Source organism: Somniosus microcephalus, chromosome 16 (genome assembly GCF_052327205.1).
Source record: "Somniosus microcephalus isolate GS21.2 chromosome 16, FLI_Smic_1.0, whole genome shotgun sequence".
Lineage (NCBI taxonomy): Eukaryota > Metazoa > Chordata > Chondrichthyes > Squaliformes > Somniosidae > Somniosus > Somniosus microcephalus.
Genome location: NC_141002.1, coordinates 64,934,619 through 64,960,698, shown reverse-complemented (window position 1 = coordinate 64,960,698; position 26,080 = coordinate 64,934,619). Strand labels below are relative to the sequence as shown.

At 40.4% G+C, this 26,080-nt stretch overlaps 1 protein-coding gene across 3 annotated transcripts in view; it reads left to right on the top strand.

Annotated features, from left to right (window-relative positions):
* Nucleotides 1-25,543, top strand: part of tfec (transcription factor EC) — a 31,266-nt gene extending 5,723 nt beyond the window's left edge. Inside the window, exons 2-7 of one of the 3 annotated variants that reach the window (XM_086009168.1) lie at nt 1,398-1,496; nt 7,977-8,112; nt 11,231-11,287; nt 11,428-11,503; nt 12,413-12,560; nt 22,476-25,543. In XM_086009168.1, coding sequence (XP_085865294.1) covers nt 1,398-1,496; nt 7,977-8,112; nt 11,231-11,287; nt 11,428-11,503; nt 12,413-12,560; nt 22,476-22,853 — 894 coding nt within the window. In that variant the 3' untranslated portion in view covers nt 22,854-25,543. Of the gene's footprint in view, nt 1-1,397; nt 1,497-7,699; nt 7,863-7,976; nt 8,113-11,230; nt 11,288-11,427; nt 11,504-12,379; nt 12,561-22,475 lie in introns of those variants that run through there. The other 2 variants (XM_086009167.1, XM_086009166.1) reach the window with 2 other exon arrangements.
* The last annotated feature ends 537 nt before the right edge of the window (nt 25,544-26,080 follow it).

Sequence of the window (26,080 nt, the reverse complement as noted above, 5' to 3'; positions counted from 1 at the left end):
TGATAAAGGCATCGCGAACAAGCTCGTCAGTGTACACTGCGGCTTTTACATCTCGGCACTTGCAGTCTTTGCCAAGCATTTTCAGGGTGCCTAGGAACTCCTCCACCGATTCCCCAGGTCGCTGTGCGCGAGTAGCGAGCAGATGCCTAGCATACACCTCATTCGTAGGCTGCTGGTAATGCGCCTTTAAGATGTCGCAGGCGGCCAGGTACGTGTCAGCATCTTAGATGAGGGGGTAAACCCGGTGGCTTACCCAATTTCGCAGAATTCCGAGTTTCATACTCGCAGCGTCCGTAGCATCTTTGACGGCTGCGGAATTGTCCAGGAAGAATTCCATACACATAGACCAGTGTCCGAAGCGTGCTGATGCGTCCGGAGCATGCTGATCCAAATCCAAACGTTCTGGTTTCAGGAGTTGATCCATTGTGTTGAAAAATAAGTTAATAAAATTGATGTGCCTCAATAATTCCGAGACTCGATGTTAGCGAAACAAAACAAGGCTTTTATTAACTTAGAAGGTAACACGTAGTGGAGAGAGGTATCTTCCATCCGGAGGGCTGCAGTACTGGACATGAGGCCAGACTGAGCTTGCTTACATAGGGGCCAGGTATGGGCGGCGCCCTACACACAACACATTCCAATATACAATACAATGGTGAGGAAACGGAACTGGGGGAAGGGAAATGAAACTGAAACCGACCACAGTCACAGGCAGTGATGAATGGAATATTTCATCACAGTAAGTACCTCATACAATGCTGTGACACACGTGAAATGTGTACCAGTGCTCCATTTACATGGTGTGTACTGTATACCATACATTGAAAATAACAATCACTGTTAAACACCAGCATGCACTATTCCACAATGTATCTGAAGTCATGAAGTTGTCCGCTGGAAAAAATAAAATGGCAGTATATTAGTTGATAGTAATTTGGAACTGAGGTCAGTTAGCAAGTCATTCAGTGGAAGTACCTCAATGACCACAGAACAACATTTTTTATTCTTCATTGAATTTCGGTTGCACTAATAGCATAAATATAAAAATCAAGGCAGATTAACAATGCAGTTGTTTTGAGTTAATACCCAAAACTATACTTCCTGAATGGACTAGTGTTTAACAGAGCTGTGTTTTGTTACTTTGGCTAAAAGCTGTGTTTTTAAGTGAAAGCCATATACAGTACATGTACAGCATGTACTAGTTATGCCAACACAGGGTTCTTATCTGCACTTTCCTATCACTATGAGTGAACACATGGGCAAAAGAATGACTTCACTCAGGGTTTGTGATGTATTGCAGCTCTCAGCTCATTCCCTTTTGATTGTCACTTAAAATGAAATTGAGGGCACTGTATTCAGACAATGCCATTTTCACCTGCACAACACGTTGTTTTTAGATGGATGACGTTATCGATGATATAATCAGTTTGGAATCAAGCTGCTTCAATGAAGATTCTCTCAACTGTATGGAGCCGCCTTCTCTCATGCATAACACAGTAAGTACTGATAAAGGGGCCAGTAGATTTTGGGGGGAGGACTAAACACCCAGCATTGGGTCTACTCTTGGATGTGAGCAACACAGGCATGTGAGTGTGCCCAGCATTTTATAAACTTCCACATGAAAGGCCATTAATTAAACTCAAAGCTGTAGTGATTCAGGGTAAACTCTGGGAACAGTTAAGATGAAAGTTAAAAATAACAAGTACTCTTAAGGGGAGTTATGTTGGGGTTGGGGGGTGGAGGGAAAGTACTGAGTGGGATGCCCCAGAGCTCAGTGTTCGTTCGGTCCACTGCAGTTTCTAATTTACGCAAATGATTTGGATTTGGAAACTCAATGCAAAGTGGTCGAAGGAGGGGTGTGAAATTGGAGGAGGCAGCTCAGAAGTTTACAGACTGTGTTGGACAAAATATGTATGAGAGAGCAAAGGCAGATGAAATTTAATGTAGAAATGTAGGAATTGACGAATTCCTAACCAAAAACTGAGGTCGACTCAGGAGATCAATCAAACAGGTCTTTAATGTAAGACTAAACGAGTTCAAACAGTTTGTTGAGATCGATACAGGAGAACCACGAAAACAGGTCTTAACAAGATGGAGATTCCATGAGGACTGCCCGGACAGTCACGTGGTTTGCGACATGACGTCATCACGTTTGCCTGCATTTTCCTGCGCCCTTAAAGGGGCCACGCCCCGTACATACAAACACTATATACAAAACACAGTAATGTCTAACACAATGGTACAGGCTTAGGCTGGTGTTAGAACATCGTTAAAGGGAATTATATACAGTTGCCCAGAGTCATTCAGTGGCTCCGCCACAGAAAAGTGTAAAGTGCTGCACATAGCAAGGAAAAAAACGCAACACTTGCACTCCATGAATGGTGTTAGAATGGCTAAGGATGAAGCTGAAATACAGTAAGAATGCTCAGTAGATCCAGAGTCCAACAAAGGAAGGAGGCCTATCTTTGAGTAAAGAGGGAGGTGCTGCAAACAGCTTGTTTAAAGCTGCACATAATAAGAAGGATGACTAAATGAATACTTACCAGAGGTGCACAGCCATCTGTTCCTCTGGTGATCAAATATAATGATTATGAAGACTTTTCTAATGCACTTATTCACAAGAATATATCAACTTGCATGCAATGCAGACCATTTATGCATCATTTTGATAGATGTAAATCCCTGATTTTTGTGTAAAACAGGGATTTACAGGATGGGTTTTTTAAGAAAAATCCACAGGGTGGATTTTAAAAAATTTACCTGGTGTTGGCGGCCACGGAGGCCACTAAAGAATCCTGAGTGGAGCAGGCATCGGGCTAATCGCCGACTAATTTCTGGATAGGGTCCTTCAACAGGCGTTGGGCTCCTAATTTACATATATAGGGGACCTAAAACCTGCTTTAGGCTTCTGCCTGAGACGCCTAAAGAAAGGACTCCATGAATTTAGCAGTGGGACCAATGCCTGCGCAGATGGGGCACAGACCATCCCACTGCTAAACTGCTATGGTTTGCACCCATTTTATGCCTGAAAAACAGGCACAACGAATACCAATTTTTACCCCCATCATCTTTTTCATATTAGACTGGATTGATAGTTTTAAATTGTACAAAGAATCTATCACTTATAAAATAAAATATAATTCCAAAGATCATGAAACTATTATTATTTTGTAGGTTGTAAAGAATAACAACAGCAAAGAGTTAAAAGTGAAATGAGCTTGAACAGTCTCATTAAGATATGCACCAAAATAACAGTAAAGTTTGCCTATCTATGAAGAATGGTGCTCAAGATGATTATTGGCTGATGTGCGGTTGCCTTGCAATCACCTCCCACTATTCAGGGTTGCTGGGCGTTGATGCATTATTCATTGGGAATAATGAACATAGTATTACAGCCAAAGTTACTGTTGGTACCCACCATGGTGAAATCTATATATGCAGCTTGGAAAAAATATTTCTAACAGTAAAGAGGAAGCTAAGGATAAAGGCAACTTGGCAGACTTGCTATTATTCATGGCAAGTCCTGAAAAGTAAAATCTCTAATATCCAACTAGGGGTATTCCTTCTACATATCAGATAGTGAAGCACAGATCTATTGATTCTTCACCTCACTGTTTAACTTCTGTTGAAATAGTTTCTTGCAAGCCAGTAAACATTAACAATTGCACTGCTTGACATAACATCAAAGAGCTGAACAGCCTGCAGGAGAATGATTTTGCGAATTTCACTCTATATCAGATTAGTTTTAAAGTCCAAGAAGTCAGAGTTCATTTGTTTTTGTGAATTGATGTTCAGCACATGTACCCTAATTCCTGCTCACATCGCAGCTCTGAGAAAGAAGGAAAGTTAAAATGAAGGAGAAAAGCAAAACAATTACTATTGTGGAGTTTATAGAATCACAGAAAATAAAACTGGTAAGAAATAGACTTTCTTATTATTATTTGGACTATACTTAGAATAGTCAGTAGATTTTGGAGACAGCATTTTGTGAAATATGTGCAAAATTAAAATATCTTGTGAGATAACTGTAATGCAGTGCATTACCACAGTACAGTACCTCTGTACTGAATGCAGAGTCCTAAAATGGTGGCAGCATTTGTGCATCAAAAGTAAAATAGTAGCAAAACTGCAATGGCTTTGCTTATTCAAATAATACTGCAAATTAAACCATTCTTGGAATTGTGTAACTTTCTATATTTCTCCTTTAATATTCAGTAGTAAGAATTTACTGATCATTTTCTGTAAGCCTACTGCAATAGACTTACTATAGTACTGTATTTTCAAAAGCTACAATGGACATGAATCTAAGGCGAGGCATGTATGAAGAATATTATTGCCTTTTTAAATGGACATCAGGAAGTAGAACTACTATAAGGTTAATGAAGTGCAGGGTGTTGCAAAAATAACAACAATGTAATGCTTTTAGCTAACGTGTAAGCACCTTGCAGTTTTTAAAAATGCAGTTTAGATGTTTTTGGCTTCTGTGAGGCCTTTCAACTTTCAAAGGTTATCAATGGATTATAAAGTAACCAAAGTACAAACAGGATGATGCAGAGCCAGGCCCTTTGTGATGTAATTATGACAAAAACTATAACATAGAACAGACTAGGTGGTCATACCATTTAAGTTCTCATTAATTTTGATATTTTACAATGCAATCCAAATTTTAGCATGTTCTTAAAAACAAACTAAAAAATGCTTGACAGCAAGTGCAATTCATTGATCCTTCATAATAAACATTCATATTTAAATGTTTTACTGGAGTATTTGTCTTGTGTGCATGTCTCTTAAAGTATTAGCCAAAACTTTACATTATTTTTCCACGTAGAATAGCGGTCTCTAATACTGTAACGTAACATTATTTATAGGAGAGCTTATCTTTCAAAACTGCGTTAGTCAGCCTGCTTTATTGCTACAAATTAAATTTGGTATATGTTTCAAATTCTCCCATTATTTTTTTCATGACTTTACTAGTTTACATGGAGTTAAATACAGAATGGAGTTTAACCAAAGTTTCCTTCTCAGCAAAATTCCCCATGTAGTGCAGTGTTATGAAATGGTGAAACTGTCCCTGCAATTACTCAGTGTGGAAATAATGGACAGGCATTGCAGAGTGCCTGGAGGGGTTTCACAAGTTAAAGATAAATATTAAAAGCTGTATAAATCAAAATACATGAGACAAACGGTAATACATTTAAGTTTAAAAATCCCATGGCACTATTCGAAGAAGAGCAGGAGAGCTCTCCCCAATATCCTAGCCGATATTTATCGCTCAACCAACATAACTTAAAAAAATTATCTGGACATTATCTCATTGCTGTTTGTGGGACTTTGCTGTGTGCAAGTTGGCTGCTGCATTTCCTATATTGTAACTGTCCCTGCATTTCAAAAAGTACTTTGGCTGTAAAGCGTTTTGGAACATCCTGAGGTCATGAAAGGCCCTATATAAATGTAATTCTTTCTTTCTTGTGGGTGACTTCAAATAAAAGAAATAAGCTTAAAGGAATGTCATTTCATAATCTTGTTTATATGCAATGTATTTTCACCAGTTCTCAACCCGTTGTGTCAGCCTTGGCTCAGTGGTAACACTCTCATCTCTGAGTCATAGGCTGTGGGTTCAAGCCCCAGTCTAGAGATTTGAACACGTAAGTTGGCACTCCAGTGCAGTACTGTTGGAAATGCTGTCTTTCAGATGAGATGTTAAACAGAGGGCTCGTAAAAGATCTCATGGCACTATTCAAAGAAGAGCAGAGGAGTTATCTCAGTGTCATAGCTAACATTTATCCCTCAACCAACATCACTAACAGATTATCTGGTCATTTATTTCATTGCTATTCGAGAGACACTGCTGTGCGCAAATTACAGGGACTACATTTCAAAAGTACTTCATTGGCCGTGAAGCACTTTGAACATCCTGCAGCCATGAAGGTGCTATATTACATAGGATTACATAGAATATACGGCACAGAAACAGGCCATTCGGCCCAACCAGTCCATGCCAGTGTTTATGCTCCACTCGAGCCTCCTCCCATCTTTCCTCATCTAAATCTATCAGCAGAACCTTGTATTCTCTTCTCCCTCATATGCTTGTCCAGTTTCCCCTTAAATGGCACTAAACTATTTGCTTCAACCACTCCCTGTGGTAGTGAGTTCCACATTCTCACCACTCTCTGGGTAAAGAAATATATTACTGCAACTTCTTTCCTTTCTCTCTTTTTATGACCTTTCTGCTTTGAAGCTATACAGTAAAAGTTCCTTGGTGATTCAGTAAATAAATGCACTACAAGTGGCTAGAAATTCCTCCATGTGCTACATATATCCTATAGGCAAAGTTATAGTGGCTACATAATTTGCCCATAAGATAATGAAAATCATGGAGGAATTTGTAGTCAAGAGAATTATACTCATCCATATATACCTGGAAGCTCCCAGCTTTGTTCAGGGTTTGTACTGAATCAGCTGATCTCAGCCAGGCTACTACAGGGTCAGCAACACTGGGACTAGAGAAGAGGAAAACTCGGGTTTCCATTCCTGATCACTATCTAGTGACCCCTGCTGTGATACCCCACACAGTTAAAGTGCCTGTTGGCATGCAAGGCAGAGGCTAACATTTGAAGAATAGACAAGTGATGTACCAGAGAAATTCTGGCACTTGTGTAACAATACCGTAAAATAAATCATTAAAAAAGAGAAAATTAAAAAAACACACAAACTCCTTAATAGTTGTAAAATAGTTTGTGAATTGTGATACTGTTTTCCAAAAAATGCATCATTTTCATAGTACATAGCTTGTATTAGTTTAGAACTATTTACTTCATACTGACATTCAGCAAATGAAGAACATTGGCATTCATTTCACCAACAGAATGGTTTGTATTAGAGTGTGATCTGCCTATGGACTTTTACTCAAGTACTATCTTGTTTATAGAGAAGTGACTCATGACAAAGCAGAGAGCATTCAGTGCAGCTGTATATAACTAACACAAACTGAAAATGGACAAAATATATTAGAAGAGATGATGTTGATACACAATACATCTTATAATATCTGACAGCTGTACAGGGCTTGCAACAACTTGCCAGGCATCACAGAACAACATAAATATTGACTTTGTGTGCTAATCGGAGCAGACCAAAGTAAGAACACCATTTCATTGTACCAAGAATTAATAAATTGCTTATTCTAGATCCTCTAGTACATGTCTACAAATGTTCTCCATCAACCTTTTAAAATCAGTTCCAATAATTATAATGAACCAACAACAGCTGTTGAAATTATAACTCAGACTCAAGATTAGTTCCAGCAATTTAGGAATGAATACAATCAAAACTTTAGATACATGAGTAACCCAGATAACCAGGATGCAAGAAGGTTGAAGTGCACTAACGCATTTATTTTGAGTTTGAAAATAAATGATTAGGGGAAAGGGAAGCAGGAAGAAATAGTTGTTTAGTGATTTCTGGTATTCTTTTCCAACATGTTGCTGTAGTATTCATTTTGCCTGCTGAATGGCACCATGCAGCAGAACTCATTCCTTTTGTGTGGAATGATTTTCATAGATCCACCATACTGGTTAATTGATTGATACCTACCAGCAGATGCTTACTTTATAAATTGCAGGTGAAAAAACATGGATTTTAAATAGTTGGTTTCAGCTGTGTCCTGTATAAAGTTGATTGCTTTCAATTAAGGTAAGTTGCAGTTGATTTTTTTTGAAAGAAAGTTGCCAAAGACTATTGAATAGGTAGTAAGTGAGCTAACTGGTCTCAATCTGATAGGTTATATTTACTAGTTTTCAGGACTCTGATGGTCTCAAACTGAAGAAAATTCTAAGCATATTTCTCAGCATGTATACATGAATGTAAATGTGATATAAATACTGTATAACATATCAGACAGCAATTCCTTAACACTCTAGTTTAGAATTTTTGAGTATTTATCTATTCTGTTTTTTTCCTCTCGCTTGTTTAACCAGCTGCCATTGTCCAGCAGTATTCTAGATGTCTATGGTGGTGATCAGGGAATGATTGCAACTAATATTGGACTCACTGGCACTTCCTGCTCTACTAACCGTCCAGTGAAAAGAGAAATCACTACAACACATCCTGGAAGTAAGTGATGTATTAATCAGTAGTATATTGTAAATCCTTGTGAGATTACAGCAGTCAGCCTTTTTGAATTTTTGCAATTTGATGAGGCTCCATCTAGAAAACCTATGTTGGGACAAAGGATATTTCTTAATTCATAGTAATCTCTGATTAGATTAAAATAAACGCAGTTTTTCTGTCTTTGAAATTGCATTCCAAGTATGTGCTTTGTGAAGGAACACCATGGCTCTAAATACTAGGTAACAGTAGGTACAATTGGGCTAGTATATCGGAGAAAATTAAATTAGCCACACTCTTTTCAAAAGTGGTGTCCTGTCTACAATATCTATGCAGACCAAATCCCATTTTTGCTATGGCAGGCAGCACTTCCTGCTTGCTGGCAACAATGACCATCGGGGTTCTTTTTTGACTACTACTTGTAATGGTAGGTAAACCATTTGACACAATGCGATCATATCTGTAAAGGATGCTCTAGTTATTTTCCATTTGTGGGATGGAATCTCAACGCATGAGATATGAAACATAGTTTGATAACATCAAAGAGCTATTCCTAATCCTGAGCTTTAGGGCAATAGTACAATTCTGACAATTGGTCGTCTTTCAGCACATTTAAAAAAGATAGCTATTCTCCAAACTAGTACATATCTTTAAATAACTGCTCTGTTGTCAGAGATCCATCTTGGAATAAGGCAGTGCAAAGTTTTTTTTAAGGGCAGTTTCTTGTCTCTAACAAGAATAAGCAGTAGCTGCCACTTCTTAACCTTTGGCTCCACCTTTTCCCTCCACTGACTTTCTTAATCTCACGATTTCCTGTGACCTGAATTGGAACTCCTTTACCTTTGTTGTGAAAGCTGACTCCAAGAAGCATCTTTCATGCCAATCACTTCCTTTCCTCCAGCAGTTTTTAATTTTCCATGAAGCTCAAGTCCTTCTCAAGATGCATGTATGTTTCAGTTATCAGTCGGCGATCAATAGCTACAGTTTAGCTTTCAGCCAGGCTGAAACTTGGAATTCTGTCAGTAAAGAGCTCTGCACATGTGGTGTCAGACTACAATCTTCAGGGACTCCTGCACTGCTTCTGTCTGGAAACGAGTCAGAACCTGACTTTGTATTTACACTACAACTTTAGTGTTGGTGAAAAGCAGACCATGCTTTGCACTGATGTGACAGTTATGGTATAAAAGCACCTGATGACTTGAATATTGCTCCATAACTGGGGATGTTCTCAATACTCATTTCTGGTCAGGATGCAAATAAAGCTTGTCCTCTAATAGGCAATCTTACAACAACAACTTGTATTTATATAGCGTCTTTAATGTAGTTAAACATCCCAAGGTGCTTCACAGGAGCGTTATCAAGCAAAATTTGACATTGAGCCACATAGGAGATATTGGGGCAGATGACCAAAAGCTTGGTGTGGTAGGTTTTAAGGAGGAAAGAGGGGCGGACAGGTTTAGGGAGGGAATTCCAGAGCTTAGGGTCTTGGCAGCGGAAGGCATGGCCACCAATGGTGGAGTGATTTAAAATCAAGGATGCTCAAGAGGCCAGAATTAGAGGAGTGCAGATATCTCTGAGGGTTGTGGGGCTGGAGGAGATTACAGAGATAGGGAGGGGCAAAGCCATGGAAGGATTTGAAAACAGGATGAGAATTTTAAATTTGAGGCAATGCTTAATCAGGAGCCAATGTAGGTCGGCAAGCACAGGGTTGATGAGTGAATGGGACTTGGTGCGAGTTAGGACATGGGCAGAGTTTTGGATGCCCTCAACTTTACGGAGGGTAGAACATGGAAGCCTGTGCGTTGAATAGTCAAGTCTAGATGTAACGAAGACATTGATGAGGGTTTCAGCACATTGATGAGGGTTTCAGCAATGAACTGAGGCAGGGGCGGAGTCAGACAATATTCCAAAGTGGAAATAGGCGGCCTTAGTGATGGTGCGGATATGTGGTCGGAAGTTTATCTCTCGCCTCTAACCTCTAATGTCCTGTACTCTTTCGCTCTGTTTCAATCTTTCTTGTCTCTTTCTTCATTTTTATCAGTACCACTATGGTCCTTGCTTCTTTGAACTTTTCCCTTTAGTTCTTAAGCTACAAATAGACCATCATACACTCTTTCTCTTCCCTACACCCTCACAGCATTGAAGTTTTTTGTCTCAGCACCTCCAAAGCTAAGGATTTTTTTGCCTCCTGTAGTTTTTCTTTCCTCCTACATTCTTCAGGCTTTGAAACCAAAGCTTTGCATCACCTTTATTACTGATTCGTTTCATCTATTTTTATTGTTCCACGGTGTCCTGTACAATGGACCTTTGCCTTTGTTTCTCAATTTTTAAAAAAAATAGCAGCACTCCATAATTTGTGCAATAGAAAGGAGTTGTTTCTCTGGTTTGTGCCAGATTGGTTGGGCAATTCTACTGCTAACAGCTCTCCTCAGAGATTACAGGCAGAGGGAATCCCATCCATTTATTTTCCCTTTTTTGCATGTTCTAAAAGTAGTTCTAGAAAAAGCAAATAGCTTAACCTATTAAGAACAAAAAAGATTTCTATTACATTCCACCAATTCAACATGAAAGTGTTTTTCAGCTGATTTTATGGCCACTCTCAGTAACCAAGAATAGGACCCTCTGTCTAACATTTTATTTAATATCATGCTCTATTAAAGCCTAATGAATTTAGGAAGCCGGGTGAACGCCTCCCTTCAATATTTAAATCAATATAGCAGTCTTTCAGATTGTGGTATTTTTAGAACACTGGCTTATTATGAAAATTCACAATTGCGCACTTGAGGGTGGATTTTGCTGGTTAACTGGATTAAGATTGGTTGCTGTGGCCACGTGATACTAATATCTCTCTGGATAATGTTGTGGGGTGGGGGGGGAGGTATATATTTAAAAAAAAACTAATTTCATTTTGGAAATGTTCTAATGGAATAAATTAAATAATTCAGGGATGGGGACTTATTCAGAAATTGCTTGCAAAGACCGTCTACCAAGATGAGTTTACAAAATGACTATTGAAGGTTGTTCGGATGGCAGGCATAAGACTATCAATGCATGTGATTGTGTTGCATTCAAAATAGAACTCATGGTCGCTTGAAACTAACCAAGTCCTCATTAACTGCTGCAGATGCTGAAACACGTGCACTTGTTAAAGAAAGGCAAAAGAAAGATAATCACAACTTGAGTAAGTGTGGTCTAATTCAATGTCATTGTGTTGAAAGTTTTGGTTCTGTCTTGGGCTATATTTAGGTATAATTGTACTTGAATACAGTTTATGCCATTTAATCACATTATGCAACTAATTTAACGCTTGTTACTTAACAGTTGAACGAAGACGAAGATTCAACATCAATTATCGTATTAAAGAGCTTGGTACCTTAATTCCAAAGTCAAATGATCCGTAAGTATAGATACCTATTGATGCATTTAAAAGAATCCTGTTTTCAAACTCTTCACACTTGGGTTTCAGTTGCGCTTCTGCACAAAACTGGATCAACGGCCTGCACAGTGAAAAATGATCCAAAACTACTTTAGAACTTCCTTAAAACCCCTTTCCTCTCTTTCAACATAGTGCTGCATAGTATGACTTTGTAATTGCTTTAAACAAATGTCCTGCTGGATTTAATTGCTTTTAAAAATTGGTGTTTAATTATAAACTATTAACTGTAAAATGCATCATTACAGTAACCAGTTACCTTATTGGTCTATCAAAACTACCTTCTATACAGAAGGCCTCTATACAGAAGGCCCCAAATTCTATTTCTGGAAACTATTAATGTTGTTATTAAATTGTTAAAGAGCAGCATCGATGCAATGGTCAATGAAGGGAATTCATTGTGCATTACCATTTTTAAATAACCCAATTAATTAAAATTGGGTATGAGGGCAGGGAGGAGAATGTTTGGTAATATGCTCAAATGCTGTCCCTACCATGTGAATAATGGTTGTGAAGCCAGACTGGATGGGATACTGATCTCCAATCTGTTAATGGATTTAATGGACAGTATTCCTAGTCTTTATCCTGTGATGGTACGTCTGAAGTTGATGGTTAAGACCAGTTGTTAGGGAAGTTTTTCATTGTTCTGTGAGCACTTGTTTAGAGGAAATGAGATAGTATCCCATTACTTCCCCCAGTGTGCAAGCTCTACAAAACATTAACCAAGAATCCGTAGCCCTCTTTACATTAAGTCACTTTGTTTTCACTTTAAAATAACTGTTTAGCAATTTATTAATTTGATTAAATTTTTCCTTTTTTGATAAAATTCTGCTGAGGCAGACTTTTATTAAAAGATGACCTTTTACTCTGCAGTGATGTGCGCTGGAACAAAGGTACCATTTTGAAAGCATCTGTGGAATACATCAAGTGGCTCCAAAAAGAGCAGCACCGTGTCCGAGAATTAGAAAACAGGCAAAAGAAACTGGAACAGGCTAACAGGAGACTACTGCTGCGGATTCAGGTTTGTAAAGAGTCCAAAGGGCAGAATGTGTATTTTGTGCTATGCAGTTATTTGGGAAGGAGGACTCGATGGCTGCCGGTGAAACTCTACCCCATATGAGACTCTGCCCTTGCTGGAAGGAAAGAAAGAGTTGGGTATTTTAATCACTTTTTATTAAAAAAAAAAAAAAATATTTATTCATTTGCAGGATGTGGGCATTGCTGGCAAGGCCAGTATTTATTGTCCATCCCTAGTTGCCTTTGAGATGGTGGTGGTGAGCTGCCGCCTTTAACCGCCACAGTCAATATGGTACTCCCACAGTGCTGTTGGGTAGGGAGTTCCAGGATTTTGACCCAGTGACAATGAAGGAACAGCGTTATATTTCCAAGTCAGGATAGTGGGTGACTTGGAGGGGAACTCTGAGGTGATGGTGTTCTTATGTGTCTGCTGCCCTTGGCCTTCTAGGTGGAAGGGGTCGCGGGCTTGGGTGGTGCTGTCGAAGAAGCCTTGGTGAGTTGCTGCAGTGCATCTTGTAGATGGTACACACTGCAGCCATGGTACGCCGGTGGTGGAGGGAGTGAATGTTTAAGGTGGTGGATGGGGTGCCAATCAAGCGGGCTGCTTTGCCTTGGATGGTGTCAAGCTTCTTGAGTGTTGATGAAGCTGCACTCATCCAGGTAAGTGGAGAGTTTTCCATCACACTCCTGACTTGTGCCTTGTAGATGGTGGAAAGGCTTTGGGGAATCAGGAGGTGAGACACTCGCTGCAGAATACCCAGCCTCTGACCTGCTCTTGTAGCCACAGTATTTATGTGTCTGGTCCAGTTAGGCTTTTGGTCAATGGTGACCCCCAGAATGTTGATGGTGGGGGATTCGGTGATGGTAATGCCATTGAATGTCAAGGGGAGGTGGTTAGACTCTTGTTGGAGATGGTCATTGCCTGGCATTTGTGTTGCGTGAATGTTACCTGCCACTCATCAGCCCAAGCCTGAATGTTGTCCAGGTCTTGCTACATACAGACACAGACTGCTTTATTATCTGTGGAATTGCAAATGGAACTGAACCCTGTGAAATTATCAGCGAACATCTTCACTTCTGACCTTTATGATGGAGGGAAAGTTATTGATGAAGCAGCTGAAGATGGTTGGGCCTAGGACACTGCCCTGAGGAACTCCTGCAGGGATGATTGACCTCCAACAACCACATCCATCTTTTTGTGCTGTGTATGACACCAGCTAGGGGAGGGTTTTTCCCCCCTGATCCCCATTGACTTCAGTTTTACTAGGGCTCCTTGGTGCCACACTGTCAAATGCTACCTTGATATCAAGGGCTGTCATTCTCCCCTCACCTTTTGGAATACAGCTCTTTTGTCCATGTTTGGACCAAGGCTATAATGAGGTCTGGAGTAGAGTGGTCCTGGCGGAACCCAAATTGAATAGGTTATTGGTGAGTAAGTGCTGCTTGTTATCACTGTCGATGACTCCTTCCATTACTTTGCTGATGATTGAGAGTAGGCTGATGGGGCGGTAATTAGCCGTATTGGTTTTGTCCTTCGTTTTGTGGACAGGACATACCTGGGAAGTTTTCCACTTTGTCTGGTAGATGCCAATGTTGTTGCTGTACTGGAACAGCTTGTCTAAAAGCGCAGCTAGTTCTGGAGCACAGGCCTCCAGCACTACATCAAGTTGTCGGGGCCCATAGCCTTTGCTGTATCCAATGCGCTCAACTGTTTCCTGATATCACGTGGAATGAATCAAATTGGCTGAAGACTGGCATCTGTGAATGTGGGAACCTCGAGGAGGCCAAGATGGATAATCCACTCGGCAGTTCTGGCTGAAGATGGTTGCAAACGCTTCAGCCTTGTCTTTTGCATTCCCATGCTGAGTTCTGCCATTCTTGAAGTTGGGGATATTCATGGAGCCGCCTCCTCCTCCTGTTAGTTGTTTCATTTTGTCCACCATTCATTACTGGATGTGGCAGGACTGCAGAGCTTTGATCTGATTCGTTAGTTGTGGGATTGCTCCGCTCTGCCTGTAACATACTGCTTCCACTAGTTAGCATGCATGTATTCCTGCGTTGTAGCTTCACCAGGTTGGCACCTCATTTTCAGGTATATTTGGTGCTGCTCCCGGCATGTTCTTCTACACCCTTTAACATCCATGCTGACTTTCATTTATTAGCCCATACGTTTCCACATGCCAAGTAATTTTGTCCTGGATTATTGTCTCTGATGTTAGGCTGACTGGCCTGTAACTGCAGGTTTATCCCTCATGCCCCTGTTCCAAAAAAAAAAAAAAAAAAAGAAACATTTGCAATCCTCCAGTCTTCTGTCACTACCCCCATATCTAAGGAAGATTTTGGCCAGAGCCTCCACAATTTCCACCCTTGCTTCCCTCAGTAACCTAAGGATGCATCCTATCCAGACTGGATGACTTTTCTACTTTGAGTACTGCCAACCGTTTAAGTACACCCTCTATCTATTTTTATCCTATCCGATATTGTTACTGCCTCCTCCTTTACTGCAACATTGGCAGCATCATCATCACTAGTGAATAATGATGCAAAGTACTCATTTAATACCTTAGTCCTGCCCTCTGCCTCCAAGAAGATCACCATTTTGGTCCCTAATTGGTTATTACCCTTTTACTATTTAAATGTTTCTAAAAGACTTTTGGGTATCCTATTATGTTAGCCGCTAATCTATACTCATGCTCTCTTTGTCCCCTTCTTTAGCATCCTTTTTAGATAATCTCTGAACTTTCTGTATTCAACTTAGTTCTCTACTGTATTATGAACCTTACATTTGTCATGAGCCTCCTTTTTCTGTTTTATTTTAACTACTATATCTTTAGTCATCCAAGGAGCTCTATCTTTGGATGCCCTTCCTTTCCCCCTCGTGGGAATGTGTTCACTTTGTACCCGAACCATTTCCGTTTTGAAGGCCTCCTTTTGTTAGTTACTGTTTTGCCTACCAATATTTGATTCCAATCCACCTGAGCCAGATCCCCTTTTAACTCACTGTAAATTCACACTCCTCCAGGTAAGTATTTTTACGATTAATTATTCCTTGTCCTTATCCATAACTACTCGAAGTCTGGTACTGTATTATGATCACTGTTCCCCCAAATGCTCTCCACAAAAAATGGTCCACTTGCACCACTTCATTCCCCAGAACTAGATCCAGAACTGCTTCCTCATTGGACTAGAAATACACTAATCAATACATTTCTCTTGTACATAATTCTGGAATTTCTCCCCCACTTTGCCCTTTACACTATTACTATCCCTGTCTATATTAGGATAATTGAAGTCCCCCATTATCACTACTCTATAGTTCTTCCATTTTCTGTCATTGGCTCCTCTTTCTCCTTTCCACTATTTGGTGGCCTATAGTATATACCCAGTAGTGTAATGGCTCCTCTCCATTTATTCTAACCAAATAAATTCTGTCTTTGACCCCTCAACTGCATCATTCCTTTTCAGTTCTATTATAGTTTCCTTGATCAATACTGCCACCCCTCCTTTATTTTCCCCTTCCCTATCTTTCCTGAATGCACTATAGCCAGGAATATCAAGTACCTAATCCTCCCCTTCTTTGAGCCAGATCTCTCTTATTGCCACTATATCATAATCCCATATGAGGACGTGTGCCTGCAGCTCCCCAACCTTATTTACCACGCAATGTGCATGCACTCCAAACACATCTTGGACTGCCTTACATTTGCCCCCTGTCTGAACCCTCTTATTTCTGAATTATTCTTTACTCTATTGCTATTTGTGTCTCCCAGTCCTCTGTGCAGGTTGTTTCTCCGCTCTAATGCTTCATCCTGGTGTCCATCCCCTTGCCGAATTAATTTAAAATTAATCACTTTGCTATTTTTATTATGCCGGTTTCAGCTGCCATTTTCGTTTCTGGGGCTGAATATATAGTTGTGTAAATAATGAATGCGTTATTTTAAAAAAAAAAGTAATTTTTTCTATTAAAAAGCAATAATGTTGTCAGCGATTACACGGTAGAAATGTCTCCCTGTTTCCATAAAGTTTCCCCATAACAGCTTTTCCTCTTCTGGGGCCCATTCCTAGCTGCTTTTGTACTTCATTCAGATAAAGAACCTGCACCAAGAAGGTGACTCTTAGAATACAGCAGTTACACTGCTCACATCCTGCAGGTCAATTACAATTCACAGAATGCACCAATCTCACTGCCCGTGTCACTCTACACTACAACTTCCAAAATGCATCTAAACCCAAGTCTAAAATGGACTAAAAAGACAGGCTAGAGTTTGTAAGCACATCTGAGAATGACCAGTGCTGCATTCATATTTATGTAAAAATCTTTAAAATACAGCCCAAATTTCTGATTGGGGGGGAAACAAAAAATGTTATCCCAGATACAGCAGTCTGAATTGGAAATCTGAAAAAGTAAAAAACCTTTAACAGCAGCCATCGCAATTTGCTACATTCCCAGTGCTAGTAAACAGAGAGCCTCTTCTGACATCCAATATTAATTTTTAAATGCTACCCTCTTCAACCCTGCTAGGTTGGATTCACTCCCTGGGATTGGTCATATTAGAATGGTACCAAGTTAAACATCAAGCTAACCTTGAGCAGTGCTACAGGAGATCGGAGAATGTTTCTTTTAGATGTATATTCTGTTCAGGGATATATAGAAACAGAGAAGATCGGAGTAGGCCATTCGGCCCCTCGAGCCTGCTCTGCCATTTAATGAGATCATCATAATCATAATCATAATCATAATCAACTTCATTGTCATTGTTAGTGCACAAGTGCAGTACAACGAAATGTAGGCTTGCGGCTCCCGAGAGTGTACATTTTAGATTAAGACATTTAAACATTCAACATTCATTTGGCTTGTAATACATTAACATAAACATAATAAAGTGCATTGACAGATGTGCAGGCTTTAGCGTTTATTTGTGGAGTTCAGTAGGATGACAGCCCTGGGAAAGAAGCTGTTCCTAAATCTGGTCGTTCAGGTGCGAATGCATCTGTAGCGTCTCCCAGATGGCAAGGGGGCGAACAGACTGTGGCTGGGGTGGGTAGGGTCTTTGATGATGGTCCGTGACCTCCGTAAACAGTGTTTCTGGCATATGTGCTCTGTCCCTGCTTTCTCCCCATATCCCTTGATCCCTTTAGCCTTAAGAAATATATCTAACTCTTTCTTGAAGATATTTAATGAATTGGCCTCAACTGCCTTTTGTGGTACAGAATTCCACAGGTTCACTACTCTCTGGGTGAAGAAATTCCTACTCATCTCAGTCCTAAATGACTTATCCCTTATCCTTAGACTGTGACCCCTGGTTCTGGACTTCCCATTGGGAACATCCTTCCTGCATCTAGTCGTCTAGTCCTGTTAGAATTTTATAAGTTTCAATGAGATCTCCTCTCATTCTTCTAAACTCCGGTGAATATAAGCCCAATCGACCCAATCTCCCCATACGTCATTCCTGCCATCCCAGGTATCAGTCTGGTGAATCTTCGCTGCACCCCCTCCATGGCAAGAACATCCTTCCTCACATAAGGCGACCAAAACTGCACACAATACTCAAGGTGTGGTCTCACCAAGGCCCTGTACAACTGCAACAAGACATCCTTGCTCCTGTACTGTAATCCTCTCGCTATGAAGGCCAACATACCATTTGCCGCCTTAACCGCCTGTTGCATTTGCATGCTTACCTTCAGCGACTGGTGCACAAGGACACCCAGGTCTTGTTGCACTTCCCCTTCTCCCAATCTATTGCCATTCGGATAATAATCTGCCTTCCTGTTTTTGCCACCAAAGTGGATAACCTCACATTTATCCACATTGGGCAGATGCATGGCAGATGCAGTATAATCACCCAACCTGTCAAATCATACTGGAGTTTCTCGGCATCCTCCTCACAGCACACATGCCCACCCAGCTTTGTGTCGTCTGCAAACTTGGAGATATTACATCTAGTTGCCTCGTCTAGATCATTAATATATATTGTGAATAGCTGGGGTCCTAGCACTGATCCCTGCGGTACCCCACTAGTCACTGCCTTCCACTCGGAAAAAGACGTGTTTATTCCAACTCTTTGCTTCCTGTCTGCCAACCAGTTCTCTATCCAAGTCAGTACCTTACCCCCAATCCCATGTGCTTTTAACTTTATACCTCTTATGCGGGACCTTATTGAAAGCCTTCTAAAAGTCCAAATACACCACATCCACTGGTTCTCCCTCATCTATTCTACCAGTTACATCCTCAAAAAATTCCAGTATATTAGTCAAGCACGATTTACTTTTGTAAATCCATGTTGACTTTGTCTGATCCTGTCACTGTTTTCCAAGTGCTCTGCTATTACATCTTTTATAATGGACTCTAGCATTTTCCCCACTACCGATGTCCGACTTACCGGTCTATAATTCCCCGTTTTCTCTCTACCACCTTTTTTAAATAGTGGGGTTACATTAGCTACCCTCCAATCCATGGGAACTGTGCCAGTCTATAGAATTTTGGAAGATGACCACCAATGCATCTACTATTACTAGGGTCACTTCCTTAAGTACCCTAGGATGTAGATTATCAGGCCCTGGGGATTTATCGGCCTTCAATCCCATCAATTTCCCTAACACCATTTCTCTACAAATACTGATTTCATTCAGTTCCTCCCTCTCATTAGACCCTATGTTCCCCACCATCTCTGGGAGGTTATTTGTGTCCTCCCTTGTGAAGACAGAACAAAGACAGAACAAAAGTGTGTATTTAATTGGTCATCCATGTCTTTATTCCCCATTATAAATTCCCCTGATTCTGACTGCAAGGGACCTACACTTGACTTCACCAATCATTTTCCCTTCACATATTTATAGAAGCTTTTACAGTCAGTTTTTATGATCCCTGAAAGCTTACACTCATACTCTATTTTCCCCCTTTTTAATTAATCCTTTTGTCCTCCTTTGCTGAATCCTAAACTGCTCCCAATCCTCAAGTTTGCTGCTTTTTCTGGCCAAATTATATGTCCTCTCCTTGGATCTTATGCTATCCCTTGTTAGCCATGGTTGTGCCACCATTTTTGTTTTATTTTTATGCCAGACAGGAATGAACAAATTCTGTAGTTCGTCCATGCGATCTTTAAATGTTTGCCATTGCCTATCTACCATCAATCCTTTAAGTAATGTTCCCCAATCCATCCTAGACAACTCGTGCCTCATACCATCATAGTTTCCTTTATTTAAATTCAGGACCCTAGTCAAATACTTCACTCTCCATCTCAATGAAGAATGCGATCATATTATGATCGCTCCTCCCCAAGGGGCCTCGCACAACAAGATTGCTAATTAATACTTTCTCAGTACATAATACCCAGTCTAAGATGGCCTGATCTCTAGTTGGTTCCTCGACATATTGGTCCAGGAAACCATCCCGTATACACTCTAGGAATTCCTCCTCCACAGTATTATTACTAATTTGGTTAGCCCGATCTATATGTAGATTAAAGTCACCCATGATAACTGCTGTGCCCTTATTGCACGCATCTCTAATTTCCTATTTAATGCCATCCCCAACCTCGGCATTACTGTTTGGGGGTCTGTATACAACTCCCACTAATGTTTTCTGCCCCATGGTATTTCTCCGCTCTGCACATACAGATTCCACATTATCAGAGCTAATATCCTTCCTTACTATTATTAACTCCTCTTTAACCAGCAATGCTACCCCACCTCCTTTTCCTTTTTGCCTGTCCTTCCTGAATATTGAATACCCCTGGATGTTCAATTCCCTGCCTTGGTCAACCTGGAGCCATGTTTCTGTAATCCCAATTATATCATCCGTTTACATCTATTTGTGCAGCTATTTCATCCACCTTATTATGAATGCTCCTCGCATTAAGACACAAAGCCTTCAGGCTGGTTTTTTTAACACTCTTAATCCTTGTAGAATTATTATTTACTGTGGCCCTGTTTGATTTACACACTTGATTTCTCTGCCTTCCACTTTTGCTTTTCTCCTTCCTGTCTTTTGCTTCTATCCTTGCTCCCCTTTCCTCTGTCTCCCTGCACAGGTTCCCAACCCCCTGCCATTTTAGTTTAAACCCTCCCCAACAGCACTAGCAAACACCCCCCCCCCCCCCCCCCCGTAGGACATTGGTCCCGGTCCTGCCCAGGTGCAAACCGTCCAGTTTCTACTGGTCCCACCTCCCCCAGAACCTGTTCCAATGTCTCAGGAATTTGAATCCCTCACCCTTGCACCATTCCTCCAGCCATGTATTTATCTGCAATATCCTTCTATTTCTACTCTGACTAGCATGTGGAACTGGTAGCAATCCTGAGATTACTACCTTGCAGCCCTATTTTTTAATTTACCTCCTAACTCTCTATATTCAGCATTTCAGACTTCATCCCATGTTTTCACCTATATGCACCACGACAGCTGGCTGTTCACCCTCCCCCTCCAGAATGCCCTGCAGCCGCTCCAAGACATCCTTGACCCTTGCACCAGGGAGGCAACATATCATCCTGGAGTCTCATTTGTGGCCGCAGAAACGCCTATCTATTCCCCTTGCAATAGAATCCCCTATCACTGTAGCTCTCCCGCTCTTTTTCCTCCCATCATGGTGCCAGGAAGTTGACTACTGCTGCCTTCCCCCAATAAGCCATCTCCCCCAACAATATCCAAAGAGGTATATCTGTTGGAGAGGGGGATGGCCACAGGGGACCCCTGCACTACCTGCCTGCACCTACTACTCTGCCTGGCGGTCACCCATTCCCTTCCTGCTTGTGCAGCCTTTACCTGCGGTGTGACCAACTGCCTAAACATGCTATCCACGATGTCCTCAGCATCGCGAATGCTCCAGTATGTGTCCATTCGCAGCTCCAGCGCCGCAATGTGGTCTGCCAGTAGCTGCAGCTGGATATACTTCCCGCACACACGGTCATCAGGGACACAGGAAGTGGCCCTAATTTCCCACATAGTACAGGAGGAGCATGCCACGGGGCCGAGCTGTGCTGCCATGACTTAACCTTTAATTAATTCAAATTAACAAATCAAATCAATACCACTAATTACACTACAATTAAATGATATACTCAAGGGCCCTTGTTTACTAGCACTCTCCGCTACACAACGGAGACCCTAGAAACTATAAACCACAAAAATTAAGTTTGGAAAAAAGAGAGAAATACTCACCAACCAATCACTTACCTGCTTTCTGGTGACGTCACATTGCGATGACTTTTTACTTCTCTCTCTCTCCTTGCTCTTTAAGTCCTCGGTCTCTTTACTCAGTCTCCACCCAGGGCCACTCTTGCTGCTGCTGCCGGTGAGTCTGGGCCGCTCTCTCTCTCCCCGCTCTAAATCCTCAGTCTCTGCTCTCAGTCTCCAACCAGGGCCGCTCTCGCTGCTGCCGCTGGTGAACCAATAAAAGTCTGATCAAAATAAGTTACAGTTTTGTGGAGTTGCATTTGAGAGGTTTTTTTAAAAAAAAAAAAAAAGTACAATTAAGTTTTCTTCCTCCACCCCAACATTGCAATTAGTTTTAGACAAAAGGTAAAATGACCATGTATATGGTGGAAATTTCTGCCCATACGAGTGTGAAAAAACCCACTAGCAAAACACGTTTTTAATATGTTAAAATAATGTTTTTAACACTTTGCATTGGAGCTGATGTATATTTGGGAGGGGTTAGGAGAGGAGAGTTATAATTTGCTCCCAACCCCTCCAAAAAAAAAGTTACATTTGGTTATGTGCCCTAGGAATTTTGGTTGAGATGGCTAATACTGTTGTCGCCTAGTCCATAGTCTCACTACAGCCGTGTACTGGAAGAATCCTACGCTCATTATTAGGCTTTAAAGATAACCTCCTTCTCCATGTTTAAATGCAAGTTACAGTTTTCTTTTGCATTTCTAAATCATTTGATATACCCAAGATGACTTTCTCTCATTCAAATTGCAGGAGCTGGAAATGCAGGCTCGAGCCCATGGGCTGCCCACCATGTCGTCGGCCCTTAATCCAACGGAGCTGGCTGCTCACCTTGTCAAGCACGAGTCCTACCGAGAGGACAAAGGCCCTGATTACCTGCAGCAGCCAACCTTGCCTGAGATGTTGAGTGAACTCAATGATGGGTCTTGTAGCTTCTTGGATCCTTTGTCACATTTCACAGACTTGTCCTTCAGTGCTGCTTTGAAACAGGACAACAGGCTTGATGACATTCTAATAGACAACACAATCTCTCCATTGGGTGCTGATCCACTGTTGTCTGCAATATCACCTGGTGCATCTAAAGGAAGCAGCAGGAGAAGTAGCTTCAGCACAGATGATGATGAACTGTGATAAACGCCATTCTATGTGATACAGTGAGGGACTCTAATCATTTCATTTTTGAAGAAAAATGAGTAAACACACAGATGATTTGCTTACTGCTTAAGTACTGATGCCTTGTGAGCACATCAGGCTGTCAAAGTTTTACACTGAAGGTTAGAATCCTCTCCACATGATTAATGTTTATTTCACTTCGGTGCTGCTATTAATAATCCTTCACGAGGGAAACGGAGAGATCTGTGAGTTCACATTGACAAAATAAAAATTGCACATTTTCAGAAGAAATATAAAATCATATGCACAATTTAATAGAGAATGTAAGGCTCCAACATCCCTTTTCCGTAAGTATATTCACAAACGACCAATTGATCTGTGTACTTGGGCTCAAATCGAAGTGGTACAATTATATTTTTCCTGTAATAAAAATCAAACTGTCTTTTTATAGAAATGATCAGTCAGAATTGTTACAGGCACCAGGTGGTGTAATGAAGGATTAGATGGAATTGCATTTTTCTGCATACAAAATAAAGAACTTTGTGTGTGTGTCCTTTAGAAATTTAAGTTACAACTTTGTGTGTTTTTTCATCCTTCACCCCCCACCCCCCAAGTATATTTGAGTCAAACTGCATTCTTCTGCTTTAAGGGAGAGAGATTCTCAGCTCAGCTGGTTCTGTTTAACTGGGTGTGGACCAGAATCGCACGTAACTTCCCATTTCTGTTATTTAGAAATAGCAATTGAGCAAAAGGGACATGTTGATTTTTCATTTTTGAGAAATACCCAAGTGATGCAAAAATGACCTTTTAAATAAACTATTGTAACACTGACCCTCCCTTTCTGGACCTATGGGAGAATTATGTTGTATTATGCATAACAGCCCACGTTCAGAGTATAATTAGGGTGTACGTTAGTTTGTTAGAATTATAGTGCATTAAGCAAGTGCAAAATGTAGAAAAAATACTTAATACAATCTTATTTGAATAAGAATTTAAAAAAATGTTGAGAATGCTCCCGCAATGTCTAGAGGAGTTTTCTAAGTAAAAGCTTAGTTTCTAAGGAGTGTTACTTCTGTTTGTATTTTGCTGTAAACAGTAATTATGGTCCTAGAATTTACATTCTGATTTTGTTTTAAAATGTGCTTTAGTGGTCTTCCTTCTTGAAATAACATTTCAGAAGCCATGTTTTTTTTTAAAAAAGAAACTATTTTACTTGGTGTTAAAATGATCTTCCTCACCATGTATTAATTATTGTTGGAGCCATTTGATTAGTGGGTGATGAACTGCATAATTAAAGATATTTGTTGCAATTAGAAAATGGAGCATTACAATAGCTCTTATTTTTCCCTTTAATCATTTCCCCTTTAATCATTTCCCAACTATTCAATAACAACTTGCATTTATATTGCATCTTTAATATAGCAAAATATTTCAAGGTGCATTATAGAATCAGAAAAGACTGGGTCACTGAGCCAAAGAAGGAGCATACACGAGGGGTGACTAAAAAGCTTGGGCAGAGGTGGGTTTTAAGAAGGGTCTTAAAGGAGGAAAGGGAAATTAGGGAGGGAACTCCAGCGCCTGGGTGGCTGAAGTCATGGCTGCCAAATCTGGGGGTTACTGCAGAAGAGGCCCAGAGTCGGAGAATTTCAAAATTTAGAACAAGTTGTAGGGCTGGAGAAGGTTACAGACATAACGAGAGGTGAGGTCATGAAGGGATTTAAACAGGAGGATGAGAATTTTAAATTTGAGGTGTTGCGGGGCACCGGGAGCCAATGTCGGCTGGTGAGGAAAGGGAGGTGATGGGTGAGCAGGACTTGATGTGGGCTGGAACATAGGCAGCATCAAATGTTGAATCCTGTGACCCATTATAATTAGCCTATATTAATTTAACTGGTGCTGATGGTCTTTGTATTGCATCAGCACATTTGGATAAGGCTTTAGACCTGCTGGAATATACAAGAAGTCCAGGGACTTGCAACTTTATGATTAGCTATAATCGTGTTCTGCGTGATAAACACTCGTGATGCCTTAGCGACATTTTGATTACATAATAGATTAAATTACAATCTTGTCTTTAGAAGGCTGTCCTTCAAACAACCTAGAATTCTCGAAAGTGATGCAAACTTGGGCTGTGTATGAATCATTTTAACATATACAATAGACTGGGAATGGAAAACTGATTTGAACTTGAGTCATTTAGCCAGTTCTTGCTTTAGAAAGAAGATGCACAAGCAAAGCAATATTGCCAATGAAGACTAATTTTCAACAGGAGAAAATGTTTCAACATAATGTTTACCCTGTTCTGTGTAAATGGGTTTACAACTTTGTTACACACAGTGCACAGACAATATGCTAGTTTTGGAAATGAGAGAAGAGGTGAAGATTTTGACAGTTTAATGAGAGTAGGGTTAACTAAGTATTTGTGCAAGGCTTTTTTGGGCTTGAGCACTGATAATCATTGAGCTTTGACTTGTAAATCTATATTCAAGGCTATAAACTATTTACTGAATTGTACGATCATTGTATAATTGCAACTTTTGTATGAAATAACCCTTTGTAAGATTTGTATAGATTTTTAAACTTTTGTGTAAAAGATTCAGCACTGAATTCTTGTGTGGAAAATTCTTCATGTACATAGTGTATTTGTTTCTGTCATCACTGTCATTGAAATGGACATTACTAAAACTAGTAAACTCACCATAAAACAACATTGAAACTTGTGATCTTCATACTTGGTCTTTTAGTGTCATCTATTTTCTTGTTAAATAGAAATGTCCTCAGCTTATATAAGACCATTCCATATTGTTCCTGAACTGCAAAAAAAAAAAAAAAAAATGCACAACAAATACCAAAATATGTTTCTCATTTAAAGAAAATGTAACCTGTCACATTTTGGCTTTTTAAACCATTTTTCCACAAAGGATTGGGGGGCAAAAGTTACCTTTTAATATTGTTTTTAAAGTAAAATATATTCCCAAGTTTGAAAAAAGGCACCCAGATAAAAGGTCATTAATCTGCCTTTTTAAAAAAAAGTTATTTTCCCCCCCAAAGATTGTAGACTCACGCACAATGCTTGTAGTTTAATCAATAAGCACCTCTTGCCCATTGACCCCCCCCCCCCCATTCCAGCTGTGAACAGAGGAAGATAAAACAGACAGACAAGCAGCCAGGCAACATCCGTGGAGAGAGAAATAGAGTCAATGTTTCAGGTCGAAACCCTTCTACAGAACTGAGAGAAAAGGCAG